The sequence below is a fragment of the Colletotrichum tamarilloi genome (assembly GCF_030869305.1).
Source record: "Colletotrichum tamarilloi strain Tom-12 chromosome Unknown Scaffold_97.1, whole genome shotgun sequence".
In the NCBI taxonomy this organism is placed as follows: domain Eukaryota; kingdom Fungi; phylum Ascomycota; class Sordariomycetes; order Glomerellales; family Glomerellaceae; genus Colletotrichum; species Colletotrichum tamarilloi.
Genome location: NW_026849480.1, coordinates 90,786 through 118,760, shown reverse-complemented (window position 1 = coordinate 118,760; position 27,975 = coordinate 90,786). Strand labels below are relative to the sequence as shown.

At 52.3% G+C, this 27,975-nt stretch overlaps 12 protein-coding genes across 12 annotated transcripts; 5 read left to right on the top strand and 7 right to left on the bottom strand.

The window, feature by feature from the left end:
• Positions 1-1,227: 1,227 nt before the first annotated feature.
• On the bottom strand, positions 1,228-1,911 carry CTAM01_13515 (uncharacterized protein; the record flags this gene model as incomplete). The annotated part of the gene is made up of 1 exon (XM_060529518.1): positions 1,228-1,911. One exon carries the CDS (start codon positions 1,909-1,911, stop codon positions 1,228-1,230), a length of 684 nt encoding a protein of 227 aa, XP_060375940.1.
• A 2,064-nt stretch (positions 1,912-3,975) lies between these two features.
• Positions 3,976-5,337, top strand: CTAM01_13514 (uncharacterized protein; the record flags this gene model as incomplete). Its single annotated transcript, XM_060529517.1, has 2 exons — positions 3,976-4,161; positions 4,243-5,337. 2 exons carry the CDS (start codon positions 3,976-3,978, stop codon positions 5,335-5,337), a joined length of 1,281 nt encoding a protein of 426 aa, XP_060375939.1.
• A 1,192-nt stretch (positions 5,338-6,529) lies between these two features.
• Positions 6,530-7,102, top strand: CTAM01_13513 (uncharacterized protein; the record flags this gene model as incomplete). The annotated part of the gene is made up of 1 exon (XM_060529516.1): positions 6,530-7,102. The coding sequence occupies one exon, from the start codon at positions 6,530-6,532 to the stop codon at positions 7,100-7,102; it is 573 nt and encodes a 190-aa protein (XP_060375938.1).
• A 345-nt stretch (positions 7,103-7,447) lies between these two features.
• CTAM01_13512 (uncharacterized protein) lies at positions 7,448-8,477 on the bottom strand (the record flags this gene model as incomplete). Its single annotated transcript, XM_060529515.1, has 2 exons — positions 7,448-7,731; positions 7,799-8,477. The coding sequence occupies 2 exons, from the start codon at positions 8,475-8,477 to the stop codon at positions 7,448-7,450; spliced, it is 963 nt and encodes a 320-aa protein (XP_060375937.1).
• A 1,452-nt stretch (positions 8,478-9,929) lies between these two features.
• Positions 9,930-10,280, bottom strand: CTAM01_13511 (uncharacterized protein; the record flags this gene model as incomplete). The annotated part of the gene is made up of 1 exon (XM_060529514.1): positions 9,930-10,280. The coding sequence occupies one exon, from the start codon at positions 10,278-10,280 to the stop codon at positions 9,930-9,932; it is 351 nt and encodes a 116-aa protein (XP_060375936.1).
• Positions 10,281-11,315: 1,035 nt separating this feature from the next.
• Positions 11,316-13,916, top strand: CTAM01_13510 (uncharacterized protein; the record flags this gene model as incomplete). The annotated part of the gene is made up of 1 exon (XM_060529513.1): positions 11,316-13,916. One exon carries the CDS (start codon positions 11,316-11,318, stop codon positions 13,914-13,916), a length of 2,601 nt encoding a protein of 866 aa, XP_060375935.1.
• Positions 13,917-14,071: 155 nt separating this feature from the next.
• On the bottom strand, positions 14,072-15,177 carry CTAM01_13509 (1-aminocyclopropane-1-carboxylate deaminase; the record flags this gene model as incomplete). The annotated part of the gene is made up of 2 exons (XM_060529512.1): positions 14,072-14,797; positions 14,875-15,177. The coding sequence occupies 2 exons, from the start codon at positions 15,175-15,177 to the stop codon at positions 14,072-14,074; spliced, it is 1,029 nt and encodes a 342-aa protein (XP_060375934.1).
• A 436-nt stretch (positions 15,178-15,613) lies between these two features.
• Positions 15,614-16,594, top strand: CTAM01_13508 (uncharacterized protein; the record flags this gene model as incomplete). Its single annotated transcript, XM_060529511.1, has 3 exons — positions 15,614-15,806; positions 15,962-16,518; positions 16,574-16,594. 3 exons carry the CDS (start codon positions 15,614-15,616, stop codon positions 16,592-16,594), a joined length of 771 nt encoding a protein of 256 aa, XP_060375933.1.
• Positions 16,595-17,312: 718 nt separating this feature from the next.
• CTAM01_13507 (uncharacterized protein) lies at positions 17,313-17,998 on the bottom strand (the record flags this gene model as incomplete). The annotated part of the gene is made up of 2 exons (XM_060529510.1): positions 17,313-17,644; positions 17,710-17,998. 2 exons carry the CDS (start codon positions 17,996-17,998, stop codon positions 17,313-17,315), a joined length of 621 nt encoding a protein of 206 aa, XP_060375932.1.
• Positions 17,999-22,276: 4,278 nt separating this feature from the next.
• CTAM01_13506 (alcohol dehydrogenase) lies at positions 22,277-23,299 on the bottom strand (the record flags this gene model as incomplete). The annotated part of the gene is made up of 1 exon (XM_060529509.1): positions 22,277-23,299. One exon carries the CDS (start codon positions 23,297-23,299, stop codon positions 22,277-22,279), a length of 1,023 nt encoding a protein of 340 aa, XP_060375931.1.
• A 535-nt stretch (positions 23,300-23,834) lies between these two features.
• Positions 23,835-25,885, top strand: CTAM01_13505 (uncharacterized protein; the record flags this gene model as incomplete). Its single annotated transcript, XM_060529508.1, has 5 exons — positions 23,835-23,863; positions 24,127-24,833; positions 24,896-25,112; positions 25,172-25,474; positions 25,561-25,885. 5 exons carry the CDS (start codon positions 23,835-23,837, stop codon positions 25,883-25,885), a joined length of 1,581 nt encoding a protein of 526 aa, XP_060375930.1.
• Positions 25,886-26,145: 260 nt separating this feature from the next.
• On the bottom strand, positions 26,146-27,414 carry CTAM01_13504 (cysteine desulfurase; the record flags this gene model as incomplete). Its single annotated transcript, XM_060529507.1, has 1 exon — positions 26,146-27,414. One exon carries the CDS (start codon positions 27,412-27,414, stop codon positions 26,146-26,148), a length of 1,269 nt encoding a protein of 422 aa, XP_060375929.1.
• Between the last annotated feature and the right edge of the window lie 561 nt (positions 27,415-27,975).

Sequence of the window (27,975 nt, the reverse complement as noted above, 5' to 3'; positions counted from 1 at the left end):
ATGATATGGACCTAATTAATCAGTCTCGAGGTATTAATTGACTGAATACAGCGGCCTGAAGAGCTCACGTAAGGATATTGCCTACCACCTCGTCGATGTCCCCGTAGCCTTTGATATAACCCTGTGATATCAGGGGCAAGGCCAAGTATAAAGCAGTCAATCAAATATACAATAAAAAATGCCCGTGTACAGGTCCCAAAATATATGGCTCCAGTGCCTAAGCTTCGTTCCTGGCAACACAAAGCATACCTGAGCTACACTGTCGTCACCCACCTCACTTCACTTGGGTCTGCTCTGCGTGGGGTCTTCTTCTCACGATTGGCCTCCCAGAACATCTCCACACCACATTGCATCCGCAATATGGATCACCGGCGTTGTGGCAGAGTGGTCTAATGCGCAAGACTAGAAATCTTGTTCCTTCGGGAGCGTCTGTTCGAATCAGGCCAACGTCGATTACCTTTTGTTTTCCTACGCAGTTGCATTTTGAATACCATAAGTTTGATACAGTTGAACTTCTGTGGCTGCCAAACGGCGATCGAAGGACTGAATCGTTATGTTAGTTAAGTGAACTCAAGTTCGTGCTGGCTTTTGACTTAGAAATCACTTGCCAAATTGCGGAATGCGAGTTCCAATTGTCTCTCCAGCAAGTAAGTGTACGTAACCCCAGTCCTTTTTGGGATCTATCATACTTCTCAATCAGCTACCTCTGAGTGGTGGCTGGCTCCCGTCCATGCTCTTAATATGATACATTGCCGCCTAAATCATCGTTGTTTCCCAATGGGGTAAAGAGTCTTCATTTCTCTGGCCTTTAGCTACTCGTGTATCAGCTCATGTGCAACCTCACGGGCGCCTACCCCAGATCCAGGTCAGAGAAATTCCGATCAACGCCCCGTTCTGTATGTCTCTCTTCAACTCTGACTCAAGCCTGTCCATGTCTTTAGTAGTTTGGAGAGTGTCGACGCCTCCAGATTCAAGTATAGATAGCATTACTGGCTGAGCAACCTCGGTGGCTATCTTTCTCATCGACTCTCGCATCATGCCCTCCATACTGAAAGTGTTCCAAACTTTATCGTCGACATCCGCCAAGCCAGCGTCTCTGAGAACGAGTGGAAGTTAAGCGGGCATGCTGTATTGGATGACGAGGATGAGTAAGATGAATTCGCTATAACTGTAGTGAGAGGAACTTGTCCAAAAGAACTGTAGACAGCACTGAGAGATTTGAAGAACTTAAAATGGATTGCGGCCAACTTTTATGGACCACAACATTCTGATTCGAGACCACTCGTCGAAAGCGTGGCTAGGCGGGACGCACTTCCAGGACGTATCGCCGGCTTCTTCCCAGTGGATGTACCCCCCGGAGCGCAAGAGCGCGAACGCATTCGCCGCCACAGTTCCCCAATCCTCCTTTCGCATTCCAGATCCAATCAAGCGTATGTGTATCATGTCGAATGATCCATGCATCTCCTCTGGAAACGGCTTCAACGCATTATGCTGCAGAAGAAAAATGTTTGGAGGCAAGTCAGATGGTGGCGGAAACTTGGTGGTGTCCATATCAATGCCTCGCAGCTCGGGGCTGGAGGGGAGCAACTTTGCCATGTCTCTCAGCCAGATGCCGGTGCCGGTGGCGATTTCTGCAACGCGAGGGTTCTGCTGATTCTTAAGATGTGTCAAGATTTGCTGGGGACAGAGTCCACCGCAAAGAGGGAGGAAGATGTTCCTGTGGTTGTACTCGAGTCGTTCACGTTCTTTGGCGAGGTCGCCGCGGTTGAGGGCGTAGACGATATCCTGGTCCTTGTTCCATGGTTCCAAGCCAGCGTGGGACTGCGGATGCGATACTGCTGGCATTCTATCAGAGTTCAGGAACAAGGTCATAAGTGCCTTTGAGAGTTCTTCCGATAGTGTGGAGCTCATTGTGTGGTATGTAGGGCAACTCGACAGCCTTTTATACCCAAGGTCACACGGAGGTTCGGAACTCGTGCTGCTTTCGATCGAGGCAGCACAGTAATTGAGTTGAAGGCATGAGAAGCTTTGACCAATCGCTCGAGGATTTGCTATCAACGTTGGACTACATCTCCATAATAGGCTTTCGGCACTTGGCTGCTAGAAGCGCGATTGGCAACTGGTGTGTCATTTCTGCGTAGGTAGTTCGTCTAAGATGCGGCTTAACATATCGTTTTGAACCTAACGCCCTTGACATCGCCGACTTCGGTCCCGGTGCGTAGTCTCGGGCTTAGTTAATACTGTAAGACCTGAGTATATGTAGAAAAGTCTAAAAAAGTCCTGAAGGTGACGATGTGCTGATGAAGGAAAATAACGTATCCCAGCGCCCGGACCATTACCAATTTGTGACGAGAGCACACTCTTCGTTCTCCAGATCTTCTCAGAATTGAGAAAAAATAGCGCTGTACTGTGAAGGAACGCATCTCCAACGTCACGGTTTCTGGGGCGCCGTAGTTATTACTCAGCACGGAAAGACCACTCCATGACATTCTTATTGGGTCGCTGGTGTCTGGAGGAGATCCCACGGGCAGAGGCGGATTCCAAGACGAAGTGGTAGACAGGAGAACTCAGAATACGATCTTGCGAGTCTGATGCATATCTCAATCAAGAGACAAACTGCTCCGTGGTCGATATGTTCATCACCGTTCCTGTCGGTCTAAATCCTCGTACGAGTCTGCAGCTGTAGACTCGTATCGATGGAGAGAGGACCGAGCCTTCTTGATAGCAACCCGCCAAGCCATCAGAAGCAGATGAGGGTCTCGGTCGCTTATCGATTCGCACAATCTAGCTCGCAACAAAGTTGCAGCATCTAACAGCATCATAGGTCTGAGGAAAAAGAAACCCTTCCGAGCAAGTGAGACATTTCCGAGCCTTCTCTATCTATAGGCTCCTCGGTTGTTCGGGCTACCAAGGTGCAGCTGGTACCAGAATGTTCGCTGAACTCACTTTTATGGTCTCGTACTTTTGCGGGTATCAAATGTCATCAAGGTTGGGGGCAAAATTTACACATCACCCGCACCAAAACTAGAATTGAAGCAAAACCCTGCAGCATCGACACAAGTTCAAAGATACTTAATTACTACTGATTCAGCCACGGAACGCTGCAGAGTGACAAGTAGAGCAGCAAGACATGTTAGGAGATAGGTTTGCTGAACGAAGTATGCGTATCTGAGCCGTGCTTTTTCTTTAATTCTAGGGTATGCTTGGGTGCAGAGTAGGAGTCCAGACTGAGAGGTAGGCGTCAAGGAAGATGCAACTACCTTAGGAGAGACGTTTTCATAGTTAGCCACTTAAAGACTCAAGGTACTCATAGTGCATGCACCATCAATTTCGGGGTTTACCCGAGCTTGAAGAGAGGAGACCACAGATCCAAAGCGTCAGCCTCAAAAAGTAGAGATTTGCCGGGTGATATGTGGATACTGACGCCGTAGCCTCCGTCTCGGGACGTCCCGGCCGGGATCGGCGCACCCCACATCATCGGGCTCATGCTTCCGGGCTATCATCACACCAGTCGTACGACGCTCACGTCGAGTGGCTCTTGGCGAAAGGAAATATAAAGAACATGACAGCCTTTGATTTTCAGCTTGAAAAGCTAGGCATGTTGTCTGAGTCGCAAGCAGTGCAACCTTCTTCAGCCTTCAATTTGGATGGGGCCCATTACGGCCCAGAGCTGAAGTGTAAGTTCTTTTAGTAAAGCCATGGCGTTGAAACATTCCGGAGCCGGCGCTGGCGCGCGGCTCTTTACCGGCACTTCGCCGATGCCACGTTGTGCAACTGTTGGTCTATTTGAGCTATTTTCCATGCTGCGGTGCCATCGTAATTTGCATCAGTAAATATCATGAGGCTGCCAACCTACAAAAAGTCTCTGACCCGGTCTTCATTAACCATCTTCACTCCTACCTGTCTCGTCTTCCGTCGGCTATGAATGCAAGTTCTACAACAACACCAGACCCGAACGGTTGAAATCAATACAAAATGGCGGAATATCCTGTGGAACAGTATGAGGGGGTGTTCAAAGAAATCTTGAACGACATTTTTCTGAAATGTCATTACGCCAACAACACAGAGTACTACATGTACATCGGGGACTTCAGCTGTAAAGACTACGATGCTTGCGCGTGTCCCATGATGTCACCGCAGCCAGATATAGCAGGCACAGGTGTAAGTTATTTTTTTTTTCTAGCACGACCTCTTGAGATTGAAAATGAATGACTTCTTACTGAAACCGTTCGGCGAGTTTAGGTGCTCGTGGCTTTCGCCCTCACGGCATTTTTCACTCTCCTCTCAGCAATTTTCTGTATCGTCGTAGGCCGTACCAATCAAACTCGACGGACCTTCAACCCGATTGACCGATATGGTTGCGAATGGATATCCGAACCTCTTCGCCGCTTCATGTTCCGAAGGGGCATGAACCCCGACTTGCATTCCCTCGTCGCCTACGACCTCGTCAATACTTTCAGCGATCTCCAGCTCGTGACAGGTCTCGCGGTATTTGTCGCCGGGATCAAGGAGCTGGCAGATGAATCGATCTCAATCTATCACTTTTTGATCGTCACCGATCTCGCGTGGTTCTGTACGAATGCTCACCTGCTATCGCTGGTGGTCACTCGCGGGTTCCGTGATAGCGTCAAGAGGACACACCCGCAGCGATGCAATCCCGAAAACACTGAAATGACTGCACGCCTGGCTCGCGCCCTACGGATTGTGCTGATGGCGGCCACTTTTATACTCCTTCTACTTGCATTCTGGGTCACTGGCTATGAAGATGTCTATTCTCCGGACCGAATGAGGTGCCCGATGAGATGCACCTTGGGAAAGAAGAAGGGCGGATGGCCTAGACACCTGATGGTAGCCAACATGACCTTGATGGCATACTTTTATGCACTACAAACCTTCCTCAGTTGGCGTACCGGTCGCATCTTTTGGATGGACCATATCAGAGGCTCACTGATCGACAAGCAAGGCCAACCGATCAATGTCTTGAATCCCGAAACAATCTTCAAACGATGGACTGAGAACAAATTCTTGAAGGCGCTGAGAATGTCGCTTCTAGCGGTTTGGTATTTCCTCGCGTCTGAAGTTGGGAACTTAGTGGGGTTAACTCTTTATTTTGGTTTCGGTGTCTACTCTCTTCTCGACGATAAGAGACGTTTAGGCAAAATGGGTGAGGTTTATACTGCCCATGGCGAGAGCGAGATTGTATACAGCCAGCTCGTTCCCATTTTCTTACTCATCATCCCCTTCATGGGCATCTTTGAGTCGCATGCCAGGCACTCGAAGACGGTCAAGGAGTCCGAGCTCAAGGAGGTGGGAAGTTGTACATCAGAGGGATCTTGAAAGCAAATTTGTTCCATGCGAGTGGTGAACCTTGAGGGAAAACAGGACGAAATGGACAGAACCAAGAAGACAGAATGACGAACATGATGAGTCTAATGACTCTGGTTGAGGCAGGGTAGGAGAACACCAAGCTATGCGGAGTGCCATAATACGCCGAAGATCGGATTACTTCTGAGTTAGAGAAAATGTCAGCATTTCTTTCGCAAGGTCAAAGCAACGTGGCGGTGTTCATCGTGAGTTCGCTCTCAGGGTTGGTCAGCACGTTCCCATCGTTTCCCCTTCCGGCGATGTCACTGATCGTTGAAGCGTTTGGCACTTTCAACCACCAAGAGGCGCAAAAGGAGAAACCGTCAGCCGGCAAGGCTGATGTCCCTTGAGACAAAAGAAGCCACAACAGGCCGCCGGTGGTTCTGAAAGCGTCGGCGTATCACCAAAAATTGGGATCAGGGCTGAACGGGAGGAAGATATGGGTGCAGGCACCGACATTTGCCCAGCGCCACAACGCTAGAGCGCGACATGTCTCATTCCCCGGCCTTCACGCGCATGCCAATGAGAGCGCCACCCATTCCTGACACTTTGGCTTTGACGCTGATGTCCCGCCTCCGTCAAGCTCTTCTAAACGCGGTCGGCGTAGCGGTGGCTGAGCGTAAGGTCGCGTTTTACAGGTTCTTCCGACACGAGACGATGAGAAGGCGGGCCGAGGATGTCATGCCAGGCAGAGGTGCGACTGAGCCTTCTGTCGTACCAAAGTAGACGAAAGTCAAGATTTCTTGCTGCGGCTTGTCTTGAGTTCTGACGAGCATGCAACATTCCCTGCAACTCATGCAGCAGAGATCACGACGATCAGTTGGCCCCCTCAAGGTGTATTGAACCTCGTGAAGCTAAGGGGTGGATTGTCAGCCTCCCGCCAAGCTCGCATACCCAATCCGAGGCACGAGTGTATCGGCGAATCTGATATAAGACGACCGTCACTCCTTTCCCAAGCAGGAGGTTAAGGACCGGACGACATCAAAACGTGCATTCACCTTATAGATCACCGTCATCACTCCAGTCAACATTGCCTCCCTCGACCGTGCTCACAGCCCAGAGACCTTGCCCGCAGCCATATCAACCCATCCATCACCCAGTACTTGCAAGACGGGGCTTCATTCGCACTCACACACACTCATATACACCCATACAAACACTCACAATGCGTCCCTCAACCTACCTCGTCGCAGCCCTCTGCGCGACAGCAAACGCCTTGCAAGCCATAGAAGTACCAAACCGCGCCAGCGAAGCCATAGCAGCCGCCAACGCAGCCATCAAGGAACGCCGCGACCTCAACGCCTGCACATCCGTCGCAACCTCCCTCCTCCCAAAAATCACCGACAACGTACCCACTCCGCCCGCCGACGTGGCCGCCTACCTTGCGCTCTCAGTGACCATCACGGACGCCTGCTCCGACCCGACTATCACGGGATCCATCGGCTCCGCGTACTCGACCTATGCATCGTCGTACACCTCGTGGAGAGATAAGCACATCACCGACTTCCGCGCGCTGTGGCAGGCCTGCAGCGACGTTCCTGGAATCGTGGACGTTTTGCCTACGGGTACGAATCAGTGTAGCTCCGTCGTGGCGCAGATTACGAGCGCGGGGCCGGTCAACGGCGGCGGATCGGGGGGTATCGGGGGGTCGCATAACGCTGCTGCCAAGCCTAGGGAGACCGGGGCTGTTGTTGCGGCGGCGGCCATGGCTGGATTCGTTGTTGCTGCTATTCAGTGAGAGTTGACTTGATGCGTGTGCCTTTACCTGAAGAAGAATGGAACGTGGGAAATGGCCATGAAGACGAGGAACGGAAGCTTTTACTGGCACTAGTTGATACCTTGATTGAGGAGGATGTAATGAGATTTATGGCATTGCTGGGTATTTCACGTCCTTTTCAGATGGCATCAAACATTAAGGAGAAACATACTCGATACTTTAATTCCCCTCGTTGAAGCTGTCCATAAAGACTCCGTATACGCCCGCTTCCATCTGGTATCTTAGTGTTTCCTCCCATATGTCTTTTCGCATACTTGACATTATCATTAGCTTTGTTTCCAAAATATCTACAAGAATTCTCCCTCATCATAACAGGACGGCAAAATTCCAATTCTCTACCGCTGCATGCGACTTTTTCAAGTCCCGCTTCAGCCAGCACCGCAGCTCCGCGGCGCCGTTGATCATCACGTTGCCCCACGATACGCCGGTACACTGGGCCGACTTTGCGCAGATCTCCATGCAGTCGCCCATGGTGCTCGCCTGCGTGTTGGACATGTCGATGGCGCCGTCGTCGCCGCTGTAGTCGACCCCGCAGACCCGGAGGAAGCGCTTGTCGGAGCCGATGACGTTGTAGACCGTGTTGTCCGCGTCTGGGCAGATTGCATTGCCGCTCGAAGTTGCTGTTGGAGATGGCGTTGATGTGGAGGTGCTGGTCACCGAGGTTGGAATCGATGTTGATGCTGTCTCGGTCGCAGTTGCGTCGCTGCCGCTCCGTGGCATGGAGGAGCTGGACATTGTGGGCACGATCATTGTTGTTGATGTCGAGCTTGCACCAGTAGTTGGCGTGGGCGTTGAAGTTGAGCTTGAGGAGAGCTTTGTTAATCGACAGGTCCACGCGCATGTCAAAGTTCAAGAGAAGATGAAGCACATACCTCGTCGTCGCGGCGCTCTGGTCCGACTTTTGATTCGCGCCAATGCCGGCACCAACACCAATACCAACTCCGAGAACAACCGCAACAATCAGTGCAACGAGCAACCAAAACACCCACATCGTCATACCGCAGCACTTGCGCTTCCTCTTGCGATCGCTATCCTCCTCGTCGTGATCGAACACGCTCTGCCGATACCCCCGCGTCCGAGCAGCCTTGTCACCGCCGGTGCCATCAGGTAGCGGCGGCGTGTCCTCGCGGTAGAACGTGAATTCTTCATTGTTCATGGGCGTCGGGTCGTCGCCGGCCCAGTAGACGCTGGGTATCGATGCTTTGCCAAAGATGGATCCCTTTGCGCTCCGGATGGTGGCCGCTTTGCGGGGTGACGGCACGGTGCGTTTTGCTTTGAGGTCGCGGGGGACGATCGGGTCCGGTTCGTCCGGCGGGGGAGGGCGGTCGTTCATCATCTTGTTACCGATGATTCCTGTCCTCTTGCCTCCTTACGTTGATCTGGTCGTTTCCGATTCCTCTAGTTGGATTCCTCCAATTGGATTTCCCTCTAGTATTGCCCAATCCCTATTCGATCCCGAAGCAAGAAGTTGGCAATTGCAATTGCCGATGCCAGGCTTTGCAGACAATGATTACCAGAGTTGCTTTCTTTCGGCGACAAGGCTGTTGGCGTTGCGTGTAGGTTGGGTTATACGGAGAGATCCCGCACCATTATCTCGGCCTTCCCGGGACGAGGACAGAGTTTCGTAGCCTTGCCGTGGCTGGACCCTTGATATAAAAGAAACGAATGTATCTCGAACAAATGCGACCTTGTTTCAAACGAGCGAAAGTGGGCGCGCCCTGGGAAGCGCAATGCGCCGCGCTGCCGTGAATTTGAATTTGGGGGTCCGGTTTTCTCTCTCTGCCCGTATTCCTAAACCCCAGCCCCGTCACAATGTCGAGCGGGAAAAGAGTGAACCGCTTTGTGGGATCGTTTCGCCTTCAATTGAATGAATGAAATTGAAGCGAAACGTAATGAATGAGAATGAGTGAAGGAAGGGGAAACAGGAAGAATGAAAGGTAAGACAGAAACGAAAAGTGGGCAAACAGAGTCAACCGTTACCCGCGAATCCATGATCCGTTCAGGAAACTCTCCTCCTGGCCCCCTGTTGCTGGGCTTTCTCCATCAATAAAAGGACCTATATAACAGAGTCCGGAAGTGGTGGTGCCCCTGTTGTGATAATTTCCCGGGCCTGGGGCATGATGTGACGGACTAGGCCGCTTTGGCACGTCCAAGCAATCTACACCATGGAACCGCGGTTTTAGGGGCAAGGATCATGAAGGTGTTGGTTCGTGGTTCTTGACCAGTATGAGAAATCAGTTGCGTTGGACAAGTTGAAGCACCGAAGTGAAAGAAGTAAAAGATCAAGTGAGAGATGACATCCAGAGATCGACCTGTCCGACTGGAATGCGAGCAAACGGCGTGGTGCCCATACTTTCGGGATGTTCGCCTGCCTCACGCGAGGAATGCAATGCGACTGTGACGGTCGACCCGACTCACCATTCCCAAAACCACCGATCAAGACAACGCTCGGCGGGCTGTTTTCCTCGACAAGTTAGCTCCCCCAAGCAATTGGCTTACCCCCTACCCTCATCGAAAAGGAACGGTCCTAGCGCATCCAGACCAGACAGGCACACAGATAACAAGACGAAAACATGTGCGAACTCGAAAGTGCGAGCCAGCCGTGCCAGCCACCGGGTGCTAAAGAAAGCACCTTGTGGTGGACGCGAAGGAAGTGTGGGAGTCTGACTTTGTCGCGCTGGCGCCGCGAGTTTTGTACCTTTGCGCCCGAGTCAACCCCTCATCCCTCCCATAGTGATTTAAAATGATCCTTTGGCCCCCCTCCACTCTTCTAACAGACGGTACGGATTCATGTGAGTTCTAGCCCTGCTTCCCAAGATGACGGTCCGCCGTGCATGAGCCCGCGCCGGACATCTGTTCGCTTTGGCGTGCTTTTCGTTGCGCTTTGCCTGGCCTCGATCGCTTCCGCTTTCCCGCGACGGCAACGGACTGTGCTACAGTTGAAGTGTTGAGTGGCGCAAAATCTCGAACCCCTCATTTTGGAAAGAGCAAAGAGCCTCAGTGCTTCACTCATATTCGTTGCCGTGGTCACTTGATCCAAGCTGCGGCAGGGTAAGGTGAGCAAGGAGCAGAGGTAAAGGGCAGAGAGGAAAGGGAACCGTTGGAAGCATTTGGAAGAAGGGAACTTGAACAGAGTCATGGCAGTGGTATGTGCGGAGGAAGTGTTCAAACTAGCAGAGTTTGCGATTCATGAAGGGACCGTTCATCTCAAGTTTTTCATCCCAACGGTGTCCCTGCGAGGAGCCCAACCTCGAAAATATTCCATGGGAATACTGAAAGGGCAAGGGAAACGAACGAGCTGGGGGAAACGAGCGACAAAAGCCTGCTTTCCAGCCTCGCTAACTTTGAGAATAACAACAACACTCAACTCTTGACGCCCGATAATCAAACTCCCACGGCCCAAAGCAACCTGCTTTCACAGCATTCCATGGCCCAAGCCCCTGTCCAAGCCCTTGTCGTCTTTTTTCCTTGCGAAAGAAGGCCATTGCCAGAAGAAAAAAAATCTCCGAGCTTTGGAAGCCCTGGAATGCAGCCAAGAATTCTTCTTCCTCTAATTATGGCTGAACCGCTCTGCCACTGACGCCTGAGAGCTGAAAGCCTTGTGTTTGTCCTCGGCTGTTCGAGTCTCCGTAACACTAACAGTAAACAGGTTCCCGTTGCCATTGGGAAATGAAGACGAGGTCGGAACGGGTCTACTAGTGAACATGACGAGAAACTGTCAAGGAAGCCCTCTGCTCTCTTGGTGTCCTCTCCGAGGTCTCCAGCCCCCAGTCCCAGGGCGATCGCTGCAAGTCGGGCATGAGGTGGTGTGGATCATCTCCACGAACATCCCGGCATTCCGTTCATCGGGCACCAACTCGACGCCGCTCTCTTGAGATGAAGTGTTGATGCCAATCAAGTCTTCCTCCCTTTGGAAGCTTCCTTTAAACATGCACGTCGTCCCAGAGCGAGTGGCCACTGTTGCATGACTCCCGCAAGACCTTTCCTTGTCTGCTCTTATATTCGCTGCGTTCTTGCTGTTTTCTTTGGGAAATTTTCTCAAAAGGCCTGTCCTTACCGTCCCATCCCGCTCCCGAACCAGACCAAAAGAAGCGTGAAGCCATCGTCAAGTTTTTTTCTTTCAGCTGCAGTGGGGATTTCATTTTGATTATCATTTTGGCCCGTGGACTACAGTATGACCCATCGACAGGCCCCGCCGCAGCCGGCCCGGGGCTCGCGGCCCCAGACCGAGAAGGTATCCAGCTCGGCCTCCAAGAGCAAGGGAACTAAAGCTCCGGCTCCGGCGCCAGCTCCGGCTTCCAAGTCCGCGAGGCAGACAACTCCTATCGCTGCACCGAAGCCCGTTCGTCCTGTTTCTTCTCACAAGCTTCAGCCACCGGTGCAGCAGTGGACGGGGAACCCAAGCCCTCCCTCTTACACCAGCTTCAACGTTCCGCCACCCGCAAGTCCAGTACCAAAAGCCGGCGCCAACGGCCCTTCGGCTCCCCCGAAAGCTCCCTTATCTGGCCTCGGCCGTGTCGCCGACCTCCGCAGCCCGGGACCCGGCGCCCTCACTAGCTTTCCTCCACCTCCGCCGACACCGCCACAGAGGGAGCCCACTGGTTACTTCCCAGCGGGTGCAGGTCAGCAACAACAGCAACAACTATCATCAGCACAAATCAAGGCGGCCGCAGCTAGTATCCCGCCTAGTGCGGCCAATGGAGTCCTGACACCACCCGAAAATGCGAAGAGGACTGGGGCACCTGAACCGCGGCCTGGCGTGATCGACTTTGACAACCTCGAAGAGACGCTTCAGAACCTGCGCTTCGCGCCCTCGCCAATGCTGTCTACTATCTACTCCGCCCCGTCGACCCCTCGCGACGAGCTCGCCACGCCAGACTTCACCGCCAGCACCACCACATCGTGCTTCACGCCTCCCTCCACGAACCCGACCCCTGAGCCCGTGACGCCGTTGGATCTCACCCCTCGAGGACCACCAGCGCAAAAGCAGCAGTCAAAGAAGGAACTCACAATGTCGCCCACTAGACCGCGCGCCAACTCTCGAAGAGCCAGTCCGCCCAGCAGGAAGCGAGGACGCGGCGTCGTCGCCTGTATCGATAGCCCCGTCACCTTTTGCACGACGTGGTATGCGCACCCTACTGCGCCAGACTTCTCAATCTGCTCAAAGTGCTACGAGGACCATCTCGTCGGCACCCGCTTCGAGCACGATTTCAGGGGCAAGATCTGCGATGATAACAAGCCGCGGGTCTGCCGCTTCAGCAAGCCCCGCGTCAGGGACCATCTTCTCCGCAACACCCTCGCCACGGGACGCATCGAGGACCTCGTCACCTTCCTCCTCCACAGGAGCGCTGTTCCGGATTGTAGGGGCGCCGATGGAGCCAAGGGAAGCGAAGGCGCCAAATGGTATCGTCCGAAGAACAATGCCGTACCAAACATGGTTGTCTGCCAGGCCTGCTTCGAGGACCATATCCAGCCGTACCGCTTCGCGGCCAATTTTGAGCAGGCCACGGGACAAGCCACCAACGATGTCTGGTCCTGCGACCTCTCCACCCGTTACATCCAGAACATTTACAAAGAGGCGGCCGTCAAGGACGACTGGCTCGGCTTCACCAAGGAAGCCCTCGCTAGGATGAACCTCCCCCCTTGTGCCAAACGCCAAAAGGTTACCGTCACCTCCCGCAAGTGGTTCACGCCCACGGCCGCGGGCCACGACGGCGTCCTCGTCTGCGCCGCTTGCTACTGCGACTTCGTAGCCGGCACCGGCGAGGAAGGAAAATGGTGCGACGCCGGCACGAACCTCGCCTCACGATACGGCAGTCTCGTCTACTGCGCGCTGGGCCACTTCAACATTGGCATCGCAATGTCCTGCGCCACCGAGGCCAAGCAGTACTCCATCTTCTGGAAAGCCCTCGACGCCGCCTGCAATGAGGAGTTTTGCAGCCCGCAGGGCATCACAGACGGGACGTGGTACACGTTCCCCTCCCACCCAGCCGAGTTCGGCATCTGCGCCACCTGCGTGGCCAACGTCGCCGAACCCCTCGGCCTAAGCTCTTCTCTCGTGCCAAAGTGCGGCGTGTCATCCGGCACGACACTTCTGTGCTGCTTTAACCCCGCGAACCCGCGCTTCGCCCCTTACATGACGAAGCTTCTCGAGGGCCACTTCACAGCCGACACCCAGCCGCTTGAGTCCTACGCCCTCGAGTTCGCCAGCCTGCCTCTCTGCCCGCGCGACGAGGATTTCCGTGACAGGCGGTGGTACGGATGGCAAGACTGCACAATTTGCCCGTCGTGTTACCACGAGTCCATCCGCGGCACTACACTGGCGGCCGCCATGCCGCTCAAGGGCGTCACCGTGGCCGCGAGCCTCATGTGCGAGATGTACAGCCCGCGCATGCGCAACCTCTACGCCCAGGCTTGTGCCCGTAACGACCCATCGGAACTGCTCCGGGTGTCTAAGGCCCGTCGGGCCGTCTATGTCGAGACGGTACCTACGATCCGGCAGATGATTATGGAGGCGCAGATGGCGTTGGGGCAGCAGCGCGTGTTGAATGTTGCAAGCTCGACGAGCCGGGCTATGGGACAGGCGAAGGAGGTTGTGATGCCGAGTCAGGGGGTGTATAGTGTGCCCAGCGTTGGATTCGGTTTCTCGAACCACTTTGAGGCTCAGGGGGCCTCGTACAGCAAGCAGGCCAACTTGATCATGGCGGAGTATGGGTCGGGATCGCGGACGCATGTTATTGGGACGTTGGAGAAGAGATGGAGAGAGGTTGAGTGAGTTAAATGCCTTGAATGAGCGAGGATGTACATGCATGTTTTTTCTTTGTCTAAAGATACCACTTAGAATATTGAAAAGTCTTTCCAAAAGATCCATCAACTCTAGCCTCACTTGCACTCTTTGATGTTCTAACACCAGCATAGGAGCACGGGATATTACTGCGTCAGCTTCGGGTACGCACTCAGAGCTGCCTGTCCGCCAGTATGCAAAAACAGCGTCGCCTTTCCATTAAACCCTCCCGCCTTGGCAGTATGCAGCAAACCAGTAAATGCCTTGCCAGTATAAACCGGATCCGTCAGGATCCCCTCCGTCCGAGCCAATGTCTTGATGCCCTCCGTCGTTCGCTCATCAAGGTGGCCGTACGAGCCTCCAAGGTACTCGTAATCGATCTCAAAGTCGTTTCTCGTGATCAACTTGGGATCCAGCCCAACCTTCTCCGCTGTGGTCCTCGCAATATCCAGCACCATCTGTGCGACGTCGTCCTCGGCCTTCCTCAGGATCGAGTATCCGACTAGTCGCTTCCGCGCACCGTCACGGCCGACCTGCTGCGCGAGCTTGAAGCCGGCGACAAGGCCGCCCAGGGTCGATCCGGAGCCGACCGCGACTACTATGTTCCTGATATTTGTGCCATATTTGTCTTCCCACTCGAGAAGCTCAAAGGCCCATCTTGCGTAGCCTAGGCCGCCGAGGGGGTGTGTGCTTGCGCCCGCTGGGATCACGTATGGCTTCTGCCCGCGACTCTCAAGGGCGGTGACGGCGTCTTCTTTGCTCGTGTTTGGCGGGAAGGTCTCGGCACCGAGAATGGAGTTGAGCTGGATGTTTCCTGCGTACTTGTACTCCGGGTCCTCTGACGAAACGGCAGTAACGGGGAAGAGAGCGACCTATCTATCTGTCAGAGGAGACCTGCGCCATTTGAAGACGGGTAATTACGACCTCTATGCAAGAGGCATAGACTCACTTTCAAACCTAGCTTTGCCGCAGCCGCAGCGGTCTGGCGCATGTGGTTCGACTGGGTCCCGCCCGTCGTGACTATTGTATCCGCACCTTGATCGACAGCGTCCGCCAAGACGTATTCTAATTTTCGCACCTTGTTGCCTCCGAACGCCAGACCAGAGTTACAGTCATCACGGGCGATATAGATGGCCCCGTCCTTGGTCCCCTCCTGCCCAGGTAGTCGGTGCAGCTGTTCAATGTCTACCGGCCGGTCATAAGTCAACTGGAGACGAGGGATCTCGCTGAATGGATGTGGAAGATTGACCATGTTTACTTGATCTCTAGCTTCATTCAAAGGATATGGTTCGGAGATATTCTGAAAGATCTTGGTCTTTTGGTTTGAGGCGCGAGAGTTGTGGCCTCAACTTGAGACTTTGGAAGAGGGGCCATCTAAGGTGAGATGAGTGACCCCGCTCCAGCTAATTCTATGTGAGCCTATGACGTGCGATTTGGGATAAACGTCGTGTAATTTGTCAGCGCTGGTGGTTTTGAACTTGGCTGTTCACGATTAGATACTGTGGTACGTCGATGTATTCAATCCACGTTCATATGATGTCAAGTAGATACCGACGCACCTGACCAAGTAGCGCTCGAAACGTCAAATCTCAACTACATAGCCTTGAATACTGTCTTGTGAGAGCACACACTTGTTATCTAATTGTTATCTGAGCAGAAGGATACAAATCCACCTATGGTCTATCACTATGGCTGGGAGTCACGACACCATCGTGTTCCCTGGAGACTCGGAATTTAGACAAAGTGCAGGCCATTCAGCGACCGCTCTTAGTTCGGCGCGCTCAATATCGATGGACTGCTCGTCTCCCGCAATCTTGCCCAGCCTTACAGGCCGCAGGAAGTCGAGTCAGACTTTATTTCGGCCATCGAGGTATTGCACAGGTAAGTTGAGAAGCAGCCTATTCTACTGCTTGATGCCAAGCACCCTTCCTATCTTACCTTCGACATCTTCGTTCCCCTACGCGCGCCTGATACCTCCTCCGCAAAAACACAACCCCGACAAAGATCCCAGGTACAAATTACCGGAGACATAACAGCAAAAATGAAGTGGGCAATTATGTACTGGCTCCTGCCTCTCGCCTGCATGGCCCAAATTCCCGTTGACCCGCTCCCTTACACACCCCTCGGGCCCAATCCCACCCAGAAGGTGTTTCCCACCACGACCTGGTGCGCAACAGTAACGCCCACCGAGATTCCTGGTGTAAAGCCCAACGTAACCCTCTCATGTACAACATACGCCCCGGAACCGACAGTATTTGCTCGATTCAACCGCATCCCGAGGGCCCGAGGCCAGGCACGATGCTGGTACGATAGCTACGTCGACAGGATCGAGATCGAAAAGCGCACGCTGAACAACCAGGCCGAAATTCTCAAGGGTGTCTACGAGTGCCAGGATAGGTGTCAGCAGCCTCTCTCGAACGGCAAAGAGTGCAAGTATGCCGTCTACGTCAAAGCAGGCCCTAGATCGAAAGACCTTTGCTTGTTGGACAATCTGGTTTACGAACCGTTAGCTGTTAATTACCGTGGCCCGTTTGATTCTTGGCTCTGCATTGGCAGCGAGAAGATGCTGCCCGAAATTGAAGATGCTCCAGATGTAAGTTCAGATAGTCGGTAGACGATCAGGATTAACCCGTAGCTGATAATTTCAGACGAATGAGGGGGAGATATAAGCTCTTTGGGCGTAGGATTATCGATCAGTTCTGCACTGAAATTCGACGCTTGGCAACATCAGCACCATCAAGGCGAAATTCGAGGTACCGTATTCAAATGGATAATGCACGATAGGGGCAAATGCAGACGGATCTTACCAACATCAAATCTTTCCGACACGGCAGCTCAATTCAACCCGTAATCTGATCGACATACACCGCATCATGCTACGGGGATTGCAGGTAATAGCTGATCAGGATATAAATTCACCGGGAATGTCCCAATCTGTGCGAAGTATCTTATTCTTAGATGTAAGAATGAGGGAATCAGAAATGATTACTGCGTCCACTTCGCTAGCATTGAGCCCTTTTGTGAATCGATCTCTACACCATGCCGAGTCAAAGCGGATCTCAAGTCGAGCAAAAACCGATGAACATCACGGCAGCGGGCCTGAGAGTTTTCACATATGCGATCCGAAACAAAGTTAATTATGCAGCTGGCGTGCTCAAAAGATTGTAGGGATCGACAATGCTTTCTGATAAGCCTTAGAGATTATATCCCTTGAGAGGAACCAGACTCCTCGAAAGGAGATAATTGAAACGACAGTAAATGCTAAGGTATATGTTCCATAGCGCCTAAAATATGCAATCCAAATCCATAAACACAGATTTCATACCCTGTTGGATGTTATGTTCGTAAAAAGCCAGATTATTCGTCAAGAACCCCCCATCCCCAAATTTACAAGAAGAGAGCGCCAACGGCAACGGCACCAATCAGGCCGAGACCTTGAGGCGACACAACACCCGCAGCATTGGGGGTCTGGGAAGTCTGACCGCCCGCCGTGGTCGGGGTGGTACTGCTGCCGCCGCTGTTGCTGCCGGACCCGGATGCGGAGGTCTGAGTCGGGGAAGAGGATCCGCCGCCGACAGCGCCGGGGGTGATGGTTGTGGTGAGTTGGGCCGAGGCAGTGGGGCGGGCCGCTGAGACGGACGGGGTTGTAGACGCGTAGGATGCGGTCGAGGCGTAGGAGGTGCTGGCGAACCCGCAGGTTCTCAGGATGTCGTTGATATCTAGGTCGATGTGTGTCAGTATAAAACGAGATTGAATGATGATGTGTTGTGGTTCATCTGCTTACCATCTAGGTCATCTCGGTCACGGACGTTCTGGTCCATGCAGCTTGCGCAGAGTGCGGCATACTGGGAGACGTTGATGCTGTTGTTTGTGCAGACGCACTGGGCCTCAAGACGGTCCTCGGTCAGGTCATCTCTGACCAGGTCGTCATTCACCTCGCAGGCTTGGCCGAGGTCGTAGATGGGACGGCAGACCGCCTGGCACTGGGTGGGAATATCATCGTTGTCGAGCTGGAGGTCGGCCTGGACGAAGGCGACGGCAGCAAGGGACAGGGCGACGCGGTTGAAGTGCATTATGGCCGTTGTAATTATTTTCTGGGTGACTAAAGTCGATTTCAGGTTGGAACTGGTTAAAATATGTCACAATGAGTTGATGTTGAAATTGTTGATGGTGTCGGAGTGCTGATGTGAATCCAGGATGTAGAGCAGGATGATGCCGGATATATACTCATGTTTCGGCGAATGACTCTCCTCCCAGGGGCGAGGATCCATGGATCAACAACTCAGAGTCGATCAACGGCAGAATAGACAGACAGACCACGTACGAAGAGCATGACCGTGTCTCGGGCAGCGACCGCGCATCGTCACTCAGAGGCTTGGGTCTTGGTTGGTCCCTTGGCGCTGGCAGTTCTCCATCTCCGCAGCTTCCACTCAGTTTGCCGCTATTCGAAAGTGGATTTCGATGAGGGAAGCCAAGAAGCCCCCTAGCTGCCCCAGCCTCAATTGACGACTCAACATCCCGGGCATTATTCGACGGTAGTTTCTCGTTGTGTGACCGATTTGCTAAAACCCACTGAACAAGTCTAAATTGAACACGCGCTAATTACCTAAAGTTGAGCTCTCGGCAAGTGTTGCTTGGGGGCCTTTCGGTGCTTGTTGGTTGTCAGATTGCTCTCCGTTAGAGCCCTATATCATCTTTGTTCTACCTCCGCCGTCCCCGAATCCCCAGGAAAGCTTAATATGATACGACTAGGGCCCCTTGTGAGCAGGTGAACAGTCACAATTTGCCGACTCTAAGACGGATAAGTGTCGCGTGCTACAACTGACAGCATAATAATTACGGACATGACCGCTTAGGCAAGGTCAATGCCGGCCGACAGCCGGGCGAGCAGCCCCAAACACCTGAAGTGGCGCTATAATAACCAACCAACAAAATGCCAGAGGTAAATGCGTATCACGGGTGCAAGACAGTTGCGTTACTTTTGTGCCTCTCGTTAGCACATAGAGTACCATTTGCCAAGGTGAAGAACATGGCTGTCTACGCGTATGCTTAGCCTTCTCGATATGAGGCATGCGAAGCAAGATCCATCACTGAACTTGGACATCTCGCCTCTTCCAGAAGCTAGCAGCCGTGGATCTTGCCAAGACCCATTGCCCCGTCGACTAAATCTTCGTTATTTTGATTATCGCCAATTTAATGTACTTTGGTTACTTGCAGAGAGGTAAAGTAATCGCTACAAACCGTACGTAAAAATTTAAGATCAGAAAACTCGCCGCCGGCACATCCCCGCCAAGCACAGCAGAGCCACGGCGACACGCACCAGCCCGCCTCCCAGGCTCCGGCAACCATAGAAAACATGCATTCCGACAGGCGTTCCGTAAGGGTTTCTTTCCGACTGGATCACCGACCTAACGCTACCCAAGGATCCCAAGAAAAAGATCCGAAGATGAGCTGTCCTGTTTCACATCTCTACTTGGCGCATAGTGCCGGAGAGGGAGAGCCTTGTACATAGTCAGTCCAGTACTTTGTTGTTTACGGTTCGTCCAGTCATGTTCTCAAAGCTTGAAGGGGGTGTTCCCTGTCAGATATATCAGCTTACCACTCAGTGCCCTCAAATGACGCTGGGCTGCGGATGATCGACACCGCGTCCTGCCACTGGGATCAGCATCGGCGCAAAAATTTGACCACTAACAGAGGCTTTTTTTTGTCTTGGGATGCGGATTGTTCACTGGATGTTAGTCTCCGCCAGCCTTCGTCAAATCCACGCAACTCTTGACGCTATCCCCAGCTTTTCTTGCAGCTTCATGGGTAATTCTATTCGCAGAGGGACAGTCGAAGCAGCTTCGAAGCGGGGTAGCTCTACGTTTTCCCAAAAAGGCTGCAAAACTTCGCGGTGTCTCCATGTCTGGGCTAGCTGAGAGGAGGTGCGGGTACTGTGATGCTAAATTTAGGGCCTCACGATGCGCTTGCATCTTGGCACTCTGTCAAAAGAAATTTCAACCGACAAACAAAATTCGACACAAGGTCCAATGGAAATTTGAGGTCAAAAAAGCTTCAAACTTTGATTATGATCGAACGAACTTTTGGGCTTCTAGAAGTTTAATCGCAGCGAAAGAAACTACCGTGAGCTACTTTGTCCGGACAATTGTCGTCTATTTGCTGATCTCTCCATGGGGTCCACGCAATATGCCAAGACATCACTGAAGCTTCGCCTCGCTGGAAAAGACGGGCGAACGAGAAGAAAGCGAATCAAGTTGGATACAACAATCAGAATTGCGTAAAAGCCTCAATTTGGTATGACAGGAATAGACTCAGAGTGGGGACATCCGACTTGTACCTGTCCGGAAGCCAGACCGCAACTTCACGATCTATATTCGTCTGGTTGGGCTGGTCATGGAGTTGTTCTCTTGACCATTTAGGCGGCTTGATTGAGCCCGATTGCTTGAAAGGTCTGCGTCGAGATCTGCGCATCGTCTACCAATACAGGGAAGTCCCAGCTCATCAAGGTTAAGAAGATTGGTCGTCATCTCGTGATCATCATACGCGTACGAGGTAGAGGCTTAGTACAGTTTGCAAGACATAAGTTTAAGTAGTGAGAAAATTGGAAGCTACGTCTAGCAGTGTCCGCTTCCTCATGATGTCCCGGATAGTGTGTTCATCGAGTAGGTAACCTGGGAAAACCGGATAGAGCAGAAACAGCAACATCGCCTGACTCAATGCGGGCTGGATAGAATACATTGAAGTTGCCTGTTGTCGCTCCAGTCAAGCATGTCACCACAAAAGCCGAGTTACGATGTCACGAGATTTCTCGGTACGACCTGGATCATTTGAGTTTCTGAGATAAAAAAAAGTCTGTTTCATCAATGTCGAATGGATACATCACTTGAAGGAAGTATCAAGTTTAACCATCGAAGACAAGCGAATTGAAAGTTTAATAGACTGGAAGTTGCGGAATCGTGTACGCGCTGCTTTTCATCAATGCTAGAACACGATTCCATTCCTAGAGAAGACGGTGTGCAGTGATTGCTGACGTTTGCCCATCGTAATCCTATAAGTAGAATGTCGTCTGGAAGGAGATCTTTCTTGATGTCTACGAGCTTCACCGAGGAAATGACTACAGGTACTTCTCAGGAAACCTTGACACCCGCGCTTCTTCATGGTGATCTTACAACCCATGGCATATCAGTCAAAGTGACTCTTGAGAGATTTCTCTCTTTCGCCGCTTGGAAGTGGTAAAACTTTTGCCTTAGTAGGACGTTTGCTCAGACGGGAGTTGAGAGATATGCGTCACGCAAGTAGTTTTACTGCTATAGCTACTATCAACACTCGGTCAACAACGATGAGATGATGGTTGTCTGATAGGATTAAGTTTACAGTTCGCTCAAAACGAATCACTATCACTGCAAAAAGCTAAGCTGTCATTGTCGTAGTCTGTAGATAAGCCCACGTATGCAGGCCACAGGACCTTCCGCCATAATTACTAGAAGTTAGTAATTGGGCCAAGAACTGAACCTGATGAACTGTCATATCGAGTGCTAGATAAAGTCAAGATTTACCTCTTCAGTTTTCTCCAGTGCTGATCCATTTAGCACCTTTAATTAGGTACAGCACTTAGAAATACCACGGCTTTGATACATGATAACTTAGATTAATACGCGAGTTATACTACCTTTTATGACTAAAACGTATCTGCAAACCAGTGTGACATTATCCAGCACTCGATGGGATAGTACCCAGAGGATATACACGCACTTTAAGGCTCCTACTCGTAGCTCATTCAGGGTCAACTTATTCAAGCCGCGCCTCATCACCATGGATGCCTTTGCCTTTGAATTGTCAAGCTCAACAGAATTTGAGTCGCAAAGATCGGTGGCAGATCATGGGGGTAGCAACTTGTTAGTTAAGTGTCATTTGTATAAATTCACTCAATATCATCAACCAACTGAGTTTTGTGTGAATATCTCTGGGCCTGTATTCTGATTCAAATCTATAAGATGATGATATCAGTGATAGATTGATTTTATATGTCATTTGACGGAACGCTAAATACTCTCTCAAATCGCAACTATGAACAAATATGTCGCTTCTCGTTTGTAGAAAATTGAAGTCGTAAAATGTACTTTACAGTACTGTCGAGATCCCACCTATCTCAACTGCTTGGCTCAGAAATTTCAACCCGACCATGAAGCTTGCGGGCTGCTCGACTGTCTGGGGTTGGTGGAGGTTGGTGACATGGGCTCTTCAGGTTGACCGGATTGTAGATGAGCTACCAGAGAACCCATCCGAGCACCTGTGTTGACTGTTCAGATTCAAAAACTGAATGGCTGTTTCTCATGAATCTCTCTCTGAAATCAGTCAAAAACCACGACAACTTTGTTCGCTTTGCCTGATTTGGCCAACTCCAACGCATCTATCGCCTGGTCAAACGGGATTTGATCACTGACGATCTCCGCGTACTTGTCCCAGTTGTCGACGATATCATCTGTGACCTCGAAAATCTCTGTCGGATATCCCACGCTGAAAACAATCGTCAATTCCGTCGAAATCAACTGTGCAAAGTTTAACTCCGTTGGCTTTCTGTGGACTCCTACCACACCAAATGTGGCGCCTCGCTTCGCCATCTTGCACACCTGCGCAGGGACCGGCGGTGCGCCCGCCGCGTCCAGAAAGATATCGGTACCAGGGCGAGTGCCTCGGTTTTGTGCCGTCGCTCCGTCTCCTTGCAACTCAACCAACTTTGCCGCCAGATCTTCAGCTTCAGCTGAGTTGACGACAGCATCGGCGCCGACTTTGAGAGCCTTTTCGAGCCTCGCGTTGACCACGTCCACGACGACAATGTGGCTCGCCCCCTTTCTGCGATACCCCAAGACCGCGCCCAGACCGATGGGCCCCGCGCCAAAAACCACAACCTTGCAGCCCGGTTTCGGGCTCGTCCTGTTTACCGCGTGCAGGGCGACCGCCATGGGCTCGTTTAGTGCCGCAATGTGCCAGGGTATGCTCTTCGGAATCTTCTTCAGGTGCTTCCGTGGCTCGTAGTTGTAGATGACGACGTATTCGCACAGCGCACCCTGCGCACCGCCCGAGCCCAAGAGGCCGTCTTGAAAAACCATTGTGTCTACCACGACATGGTCGCCGACTTCGACGTCTGGTGACTCAATGCCCGCTCCGATTTCTGCAACTTCTCCTGCTGGTTCGTGGCCGAGGGGCGTACAGCCCTGGTAGGGCGGGATGCCGCCGTGATCGGTGTACAGGCTGTCTGAGCCGCAGATACCGCAGGCTTTGATTTTGAGGAGAACGTCCTTAGGGCCAGCTTCGGGCTTCGGGTGGTCGACCCACGACACAACACCGGGCGCCGTGATTTCAACACGCTTCATGACGGGCTCAGGCTGGGACTGAACAAAGAGAATGTAAGAAGATGGTCGCTAGAAAACAGAATTACTTTTAGAGGAGAGTTGGAGCAGAAGGCCATCCTCTTGTGAGGAACATGTGTCCCGCCCATGGTCTCTTATATTCTATTTCCTCTTCGGTTTCAATTGACTTCATCGTATGGAAAGCGAGACCGATACCGAGACATCGTGAAGACGCAAATGAGAGGTAGCTGAGTGCGAAAGGGGGGGTATTCCGACGAAGGTTGACAACTGCTCCCCGAAACTAGCCCCCCTTACCATTTTGCTGGGGCCCCCTAGTTTAGTTCTGGATGCCACGAACCTTACTTTGGAGTTCGGGAAGTGGTTCAGTGCAACACATGCTCCCATTGGCGACCCAAGGTAGTGACTAAGCGCTATCAAGAGCACTACTCCCGCCATTAGCCTTCGGGTTTAGGTTATGCTGCGGAGTACTCCGCCCGTGCCTTACTTCCAAGTTCCAGGACTCATCGTCGGAAGAAGAAATGACCGTGATAAGGGCATCATGCCAACAAAGCCCGCCAAGAAGATCTCGTGAGTTTCTGAGCCTCTATATGAGAGACAATGTGAAGATGACTGCTGACACTAGCTGTAGATGCAAGAGATGCCAATACCGAAAGGCATCTTGAACCCTCGCAACCTGAGTAGTCGTTACTTCACTGACTCGGCCTTCTGCGCTCATAGCTAAAATGCTCACGCACGGAGCCCTGCCAGAATTGCGCAACTGCTCAACAGACTTGCGAGTATCGAGAGGTCGACCGTAAACGACGGCCAGCGACACACGAATATGTCGTCAGCTTAGAGAACAGAGTCGCATGGCTGGAGTCGTTCATTGGCAAACTTCAAGCCGCGCCAAGCCCGGAGCGGGACAGCCTGCTAAAGACCGTCTCCTTCGGGGATCACCTCTCGGCCCCGGGACCAGCTTCAGTAGTGAACGTGAGCGAAGAGAGAAATCCTGAGCCATCTCGAGGCAGCAGCGAGAACCTTCAGGTCGACCTTGAGGGTTCGCTCATCTACCATGGTGCGACGAGTATCTATCGCGCCCATCTCGGGGTGCCAGCACGGGGCAACGCCTCACCCTCACGCGAGCTTTCTGAGAACTATGTTGTTGGTCCCGACTCAAATTTTGAGCATGTGGCGGAGCATTTCGGAATCAGCTTATACGACGAACTGGTAGATGACGCATTGATGCAGTTCTTCAAATGGCAGTACCCGCACTTCATGTTTATTTACCGAGAAGCCTTCTTGAGGGACCACTTTGGTGACCGGGTTCACGGCAAGTATTGGTCATCGGCTTTACTCCTGTCTATCTGTGCCCTGGGTACACTCATGTCACCAGACAAGCGCCACAGAGATGCGAGCGAGCAGTTCTTCTCCGCTGCCGAGAGCATACTCATCGTCTCCGGCTTCACGAAACCTTCAATCGTTACTGTACAGGGCTTCCTCTGCCTGGCATTCTACGAGATTGGAAGAGGAAATCTCTCAAAGGGATGGGGCTTTTCGGGTAAGTCCTTGCTTATGATGCCCAGTTCGTTGATACGTGATGTTGAATATGGGCGGGTCTAGGTATCGCGTTCCGCATGGCACAAGACATGGGGTTTCAGAGGGACCCGAAACATTGGGTATCCCACGATGCATCGCTAGCTACCGAGGAAGATTTGGAGATTCGCAGACGCATCTTTTGGGGATGCTACACTTCTGATAAGTTGATTAGCCTGATCCTTGGACGATCAGTCTATCTTTTCTACGATGACGCAGAAGTCGAAACCACCAACAGGCTCCCGTAGGTCCAAGATGTATATCTACGAGTTTCCACCTTACCATGTATTGACTGCCGATCAGAGACTTTCCAGAGATGAAGCCCTGGCTCTCTGCTGGGTTCTCGGATTATGACGGGGAGTTCGATGTCGTAAATCCCCTCATCCCGTGTTTCAAGGAGCAGATCCGGCTTTCCAAGATCATCGAGAAGATGCTTTCAAAGTTGTTCTCCACCAAGAGCAGCCTGGAGGGTATCGGTCGCCAGTCGTGTCTCGACAGCCTCAACTTTGAGCTGTGTAGCTGGTATGAAGCATTGCCGGACTGTGCGAAATGGAACAGATGGGAACCATCAAGCACCCTGCTCATCCCAAGCGTGGCAGCACTTCAGTTAGTTCAATTCCACTGACCCCCCCCCCCCCTTTTCTATCGCTTTGATCGTGCAAGATGGGGCTGAAAACTAATTCCACCATCAGTTTGCTCTTTCACAGCGTCCGCATTGCGCTAAATTTCGAGCAAGCGGTGTCTCATGACATTGCAGCTCTGAAGGACAACGCCCGCAAAGACTCCTTATCATCTGCGGAAGACATCGCACACATTGTACGGAAATACCGCAGCCAGTATGGTCTTGGACACAGCCCTCTTATGATGATCTACGGAGTCATGCAAGCGGTGAGAACGCTGTCGTTATTCGGCACGCCGGAAGAAGCTCAGTACTTGTTGCATGTTTTGGACGAATGTTCATCTGCCTGGACATTGGCCCACCAGGCGAAAGATAGGTTGGCACGAATCGAGGTGTGAGATGCTGTTGCAACTTTCCACCATCCATTTAACTTGCGTAGAGAGTAAAGCAGTCCAGCACCATGCCATACTTTAAGAGATAGCCCTCCCCAATTTGAGCATTTCAATAGAGGGGCAAGATACTGCACTAATTATATGTCAAGCTCCAAGACTGTTAGCAAGGGGGGTTGGCGCTTCTAGACACAATGGATGTTTCAACGGTATGTAGTGTCGTCATTCTAGTGCAAGTCATGAACTACATCCTCTATCTCTGAGAGCCCTCAGGGCAAGGGAAGGCCCGCCTCTAATCCTGCCTTTAGGACACCAGCAAGCTTCTTCACATCTGAGGTGTTGTTGTAGAAACCAAAAGAAACTCTGATGCCCAGACGATAGGGCGTAACAAGCACACCACTCTCCTTCAAGAGATCCATCCACCTCGGGTCATGCAAATCCAGAATGTACAAATGAGGCGCATGATCCTTGCGGGCCGAGGGCCCGACTATCTTCACCCCGAGACTTCGGCACTCCTCTCTCAACACATCACCCAGGCGGTAAAGGTGCTCCTGCACACGCCCGGGACCCATGGAATCCAGATAAAACGTCAAAAACGCCTTTGCAGCCGCGGAGCTGATCAGGCTCAAATTCAGATGCTCGTATCGGCGAGTGGAAGAGTGATATATCACCTCCTCGGAAGGGACCAACAAGTCAGCGCGCACGTTGCTGACGGCCCCATAACCGACGATAGGCGGAGTGGGGTTGGTGTCAGCGATGAACTCCGGGTTGACGTAGAGAACCGCGAAGCCCGTCGGGCAGTTCAAGCCTTTGTGCAGACTGAAGGCCGCCGCAGAAACCCCCAGAGCTCGTACGTCCACTTCTGCGAAGCCGACCTGCTGCGTGAGGTCTGCGAGAACGTGAATGCCGCGTGGTCTGTATGTTGCGCAGATGTCGGCCACGTCGTTCCACTGGCCGCTGTGGAACATGATGGAGCTGAGACCGATGGCCCTGGTACGCTCGTCGACATACGGCGCAAATGTTGCGGCGTTGGCGGCCGTGACGTGCCCGGTTTCTTCCGCTGTCGAGATGGTGGGCACCTGTCGAACCTCGAGGCCGGCTCTACGGAGAGCCATCCACCCGTAGACGTGGTTTGGGTGCTCTGTGTCCAGGACGACGACGTTGTCGCCAGGCTCGAATTTGAGGCTTCGGATGAAACACCCCAGTGCCTCTGTCGTGTCACGGGTGAAGGCTAGGGAGCTTGGGTCGGCGTTGATGTACCTGCCGACTAAAGCACGAGTCTTTTCGACAGCGTTCTGCCATTGAGGCTTTGGATGAGGGTTGTAGAGGGCATCGGAAGTGAACTTGGCGATGGCACCGTGGATTATAAGGTTTGAGGGGGGTTGGTAGGAGGCATTGAGGTAAGTGAGGCTCTTGTCAGCCAGAAGAGGGACTAGAGACCGGAAGGTGGAGAAGTCGGCTTCCGAAGGAGGTTGAGGGGATGGTTTGATCGAGGTTGGGACATCGTCCACATGTTCTTGAACAGCACTAGGCGACATGATGAGTCTAAATGGGTTGTATAGGAGAAGAGATAAGTTTGATGAGATTGAGGTACAGCGATAGACTCGGCTCTCCGTCCTGACTCTGCCAGCTTTTATCGTATCCTCATGTTCCTATATCGGCACCATTATCCAGAATTATTTTTCGGCGATTGGTCGATGGCCCGATATGACTCTATAGAACTTGACGCGTATCAGTTTATGGACGTATCATTGGCAAAGCTAGCTCATGGAGGTTGAAGTCCGTCTTTAGTACCTGGCGGATGATTAGGATCTCGGAGCGCCAAGTGTGCGGGGCAATCCTGATAGTATCACCCGCCGAGCCGTACGTTCAGCCTCCGAAACTTGTCTTTCCTGGAGTGATAGACTATGGCTAGTGCTGAGTATGTCATCTGTGTGACCTATGCGTTGGGTCAATATCGAATCATCTGATGTCGTTGCAGGGTCACCCCAAGGATTCACGATCGTCAATCCGGCAGCGCGGACTTCGACCTCCATTTGCGGGTCGCACGTTGATAAGAGGCCCCTTTCCCCGCATGTTGGTGCAATTTCGCTCCACGC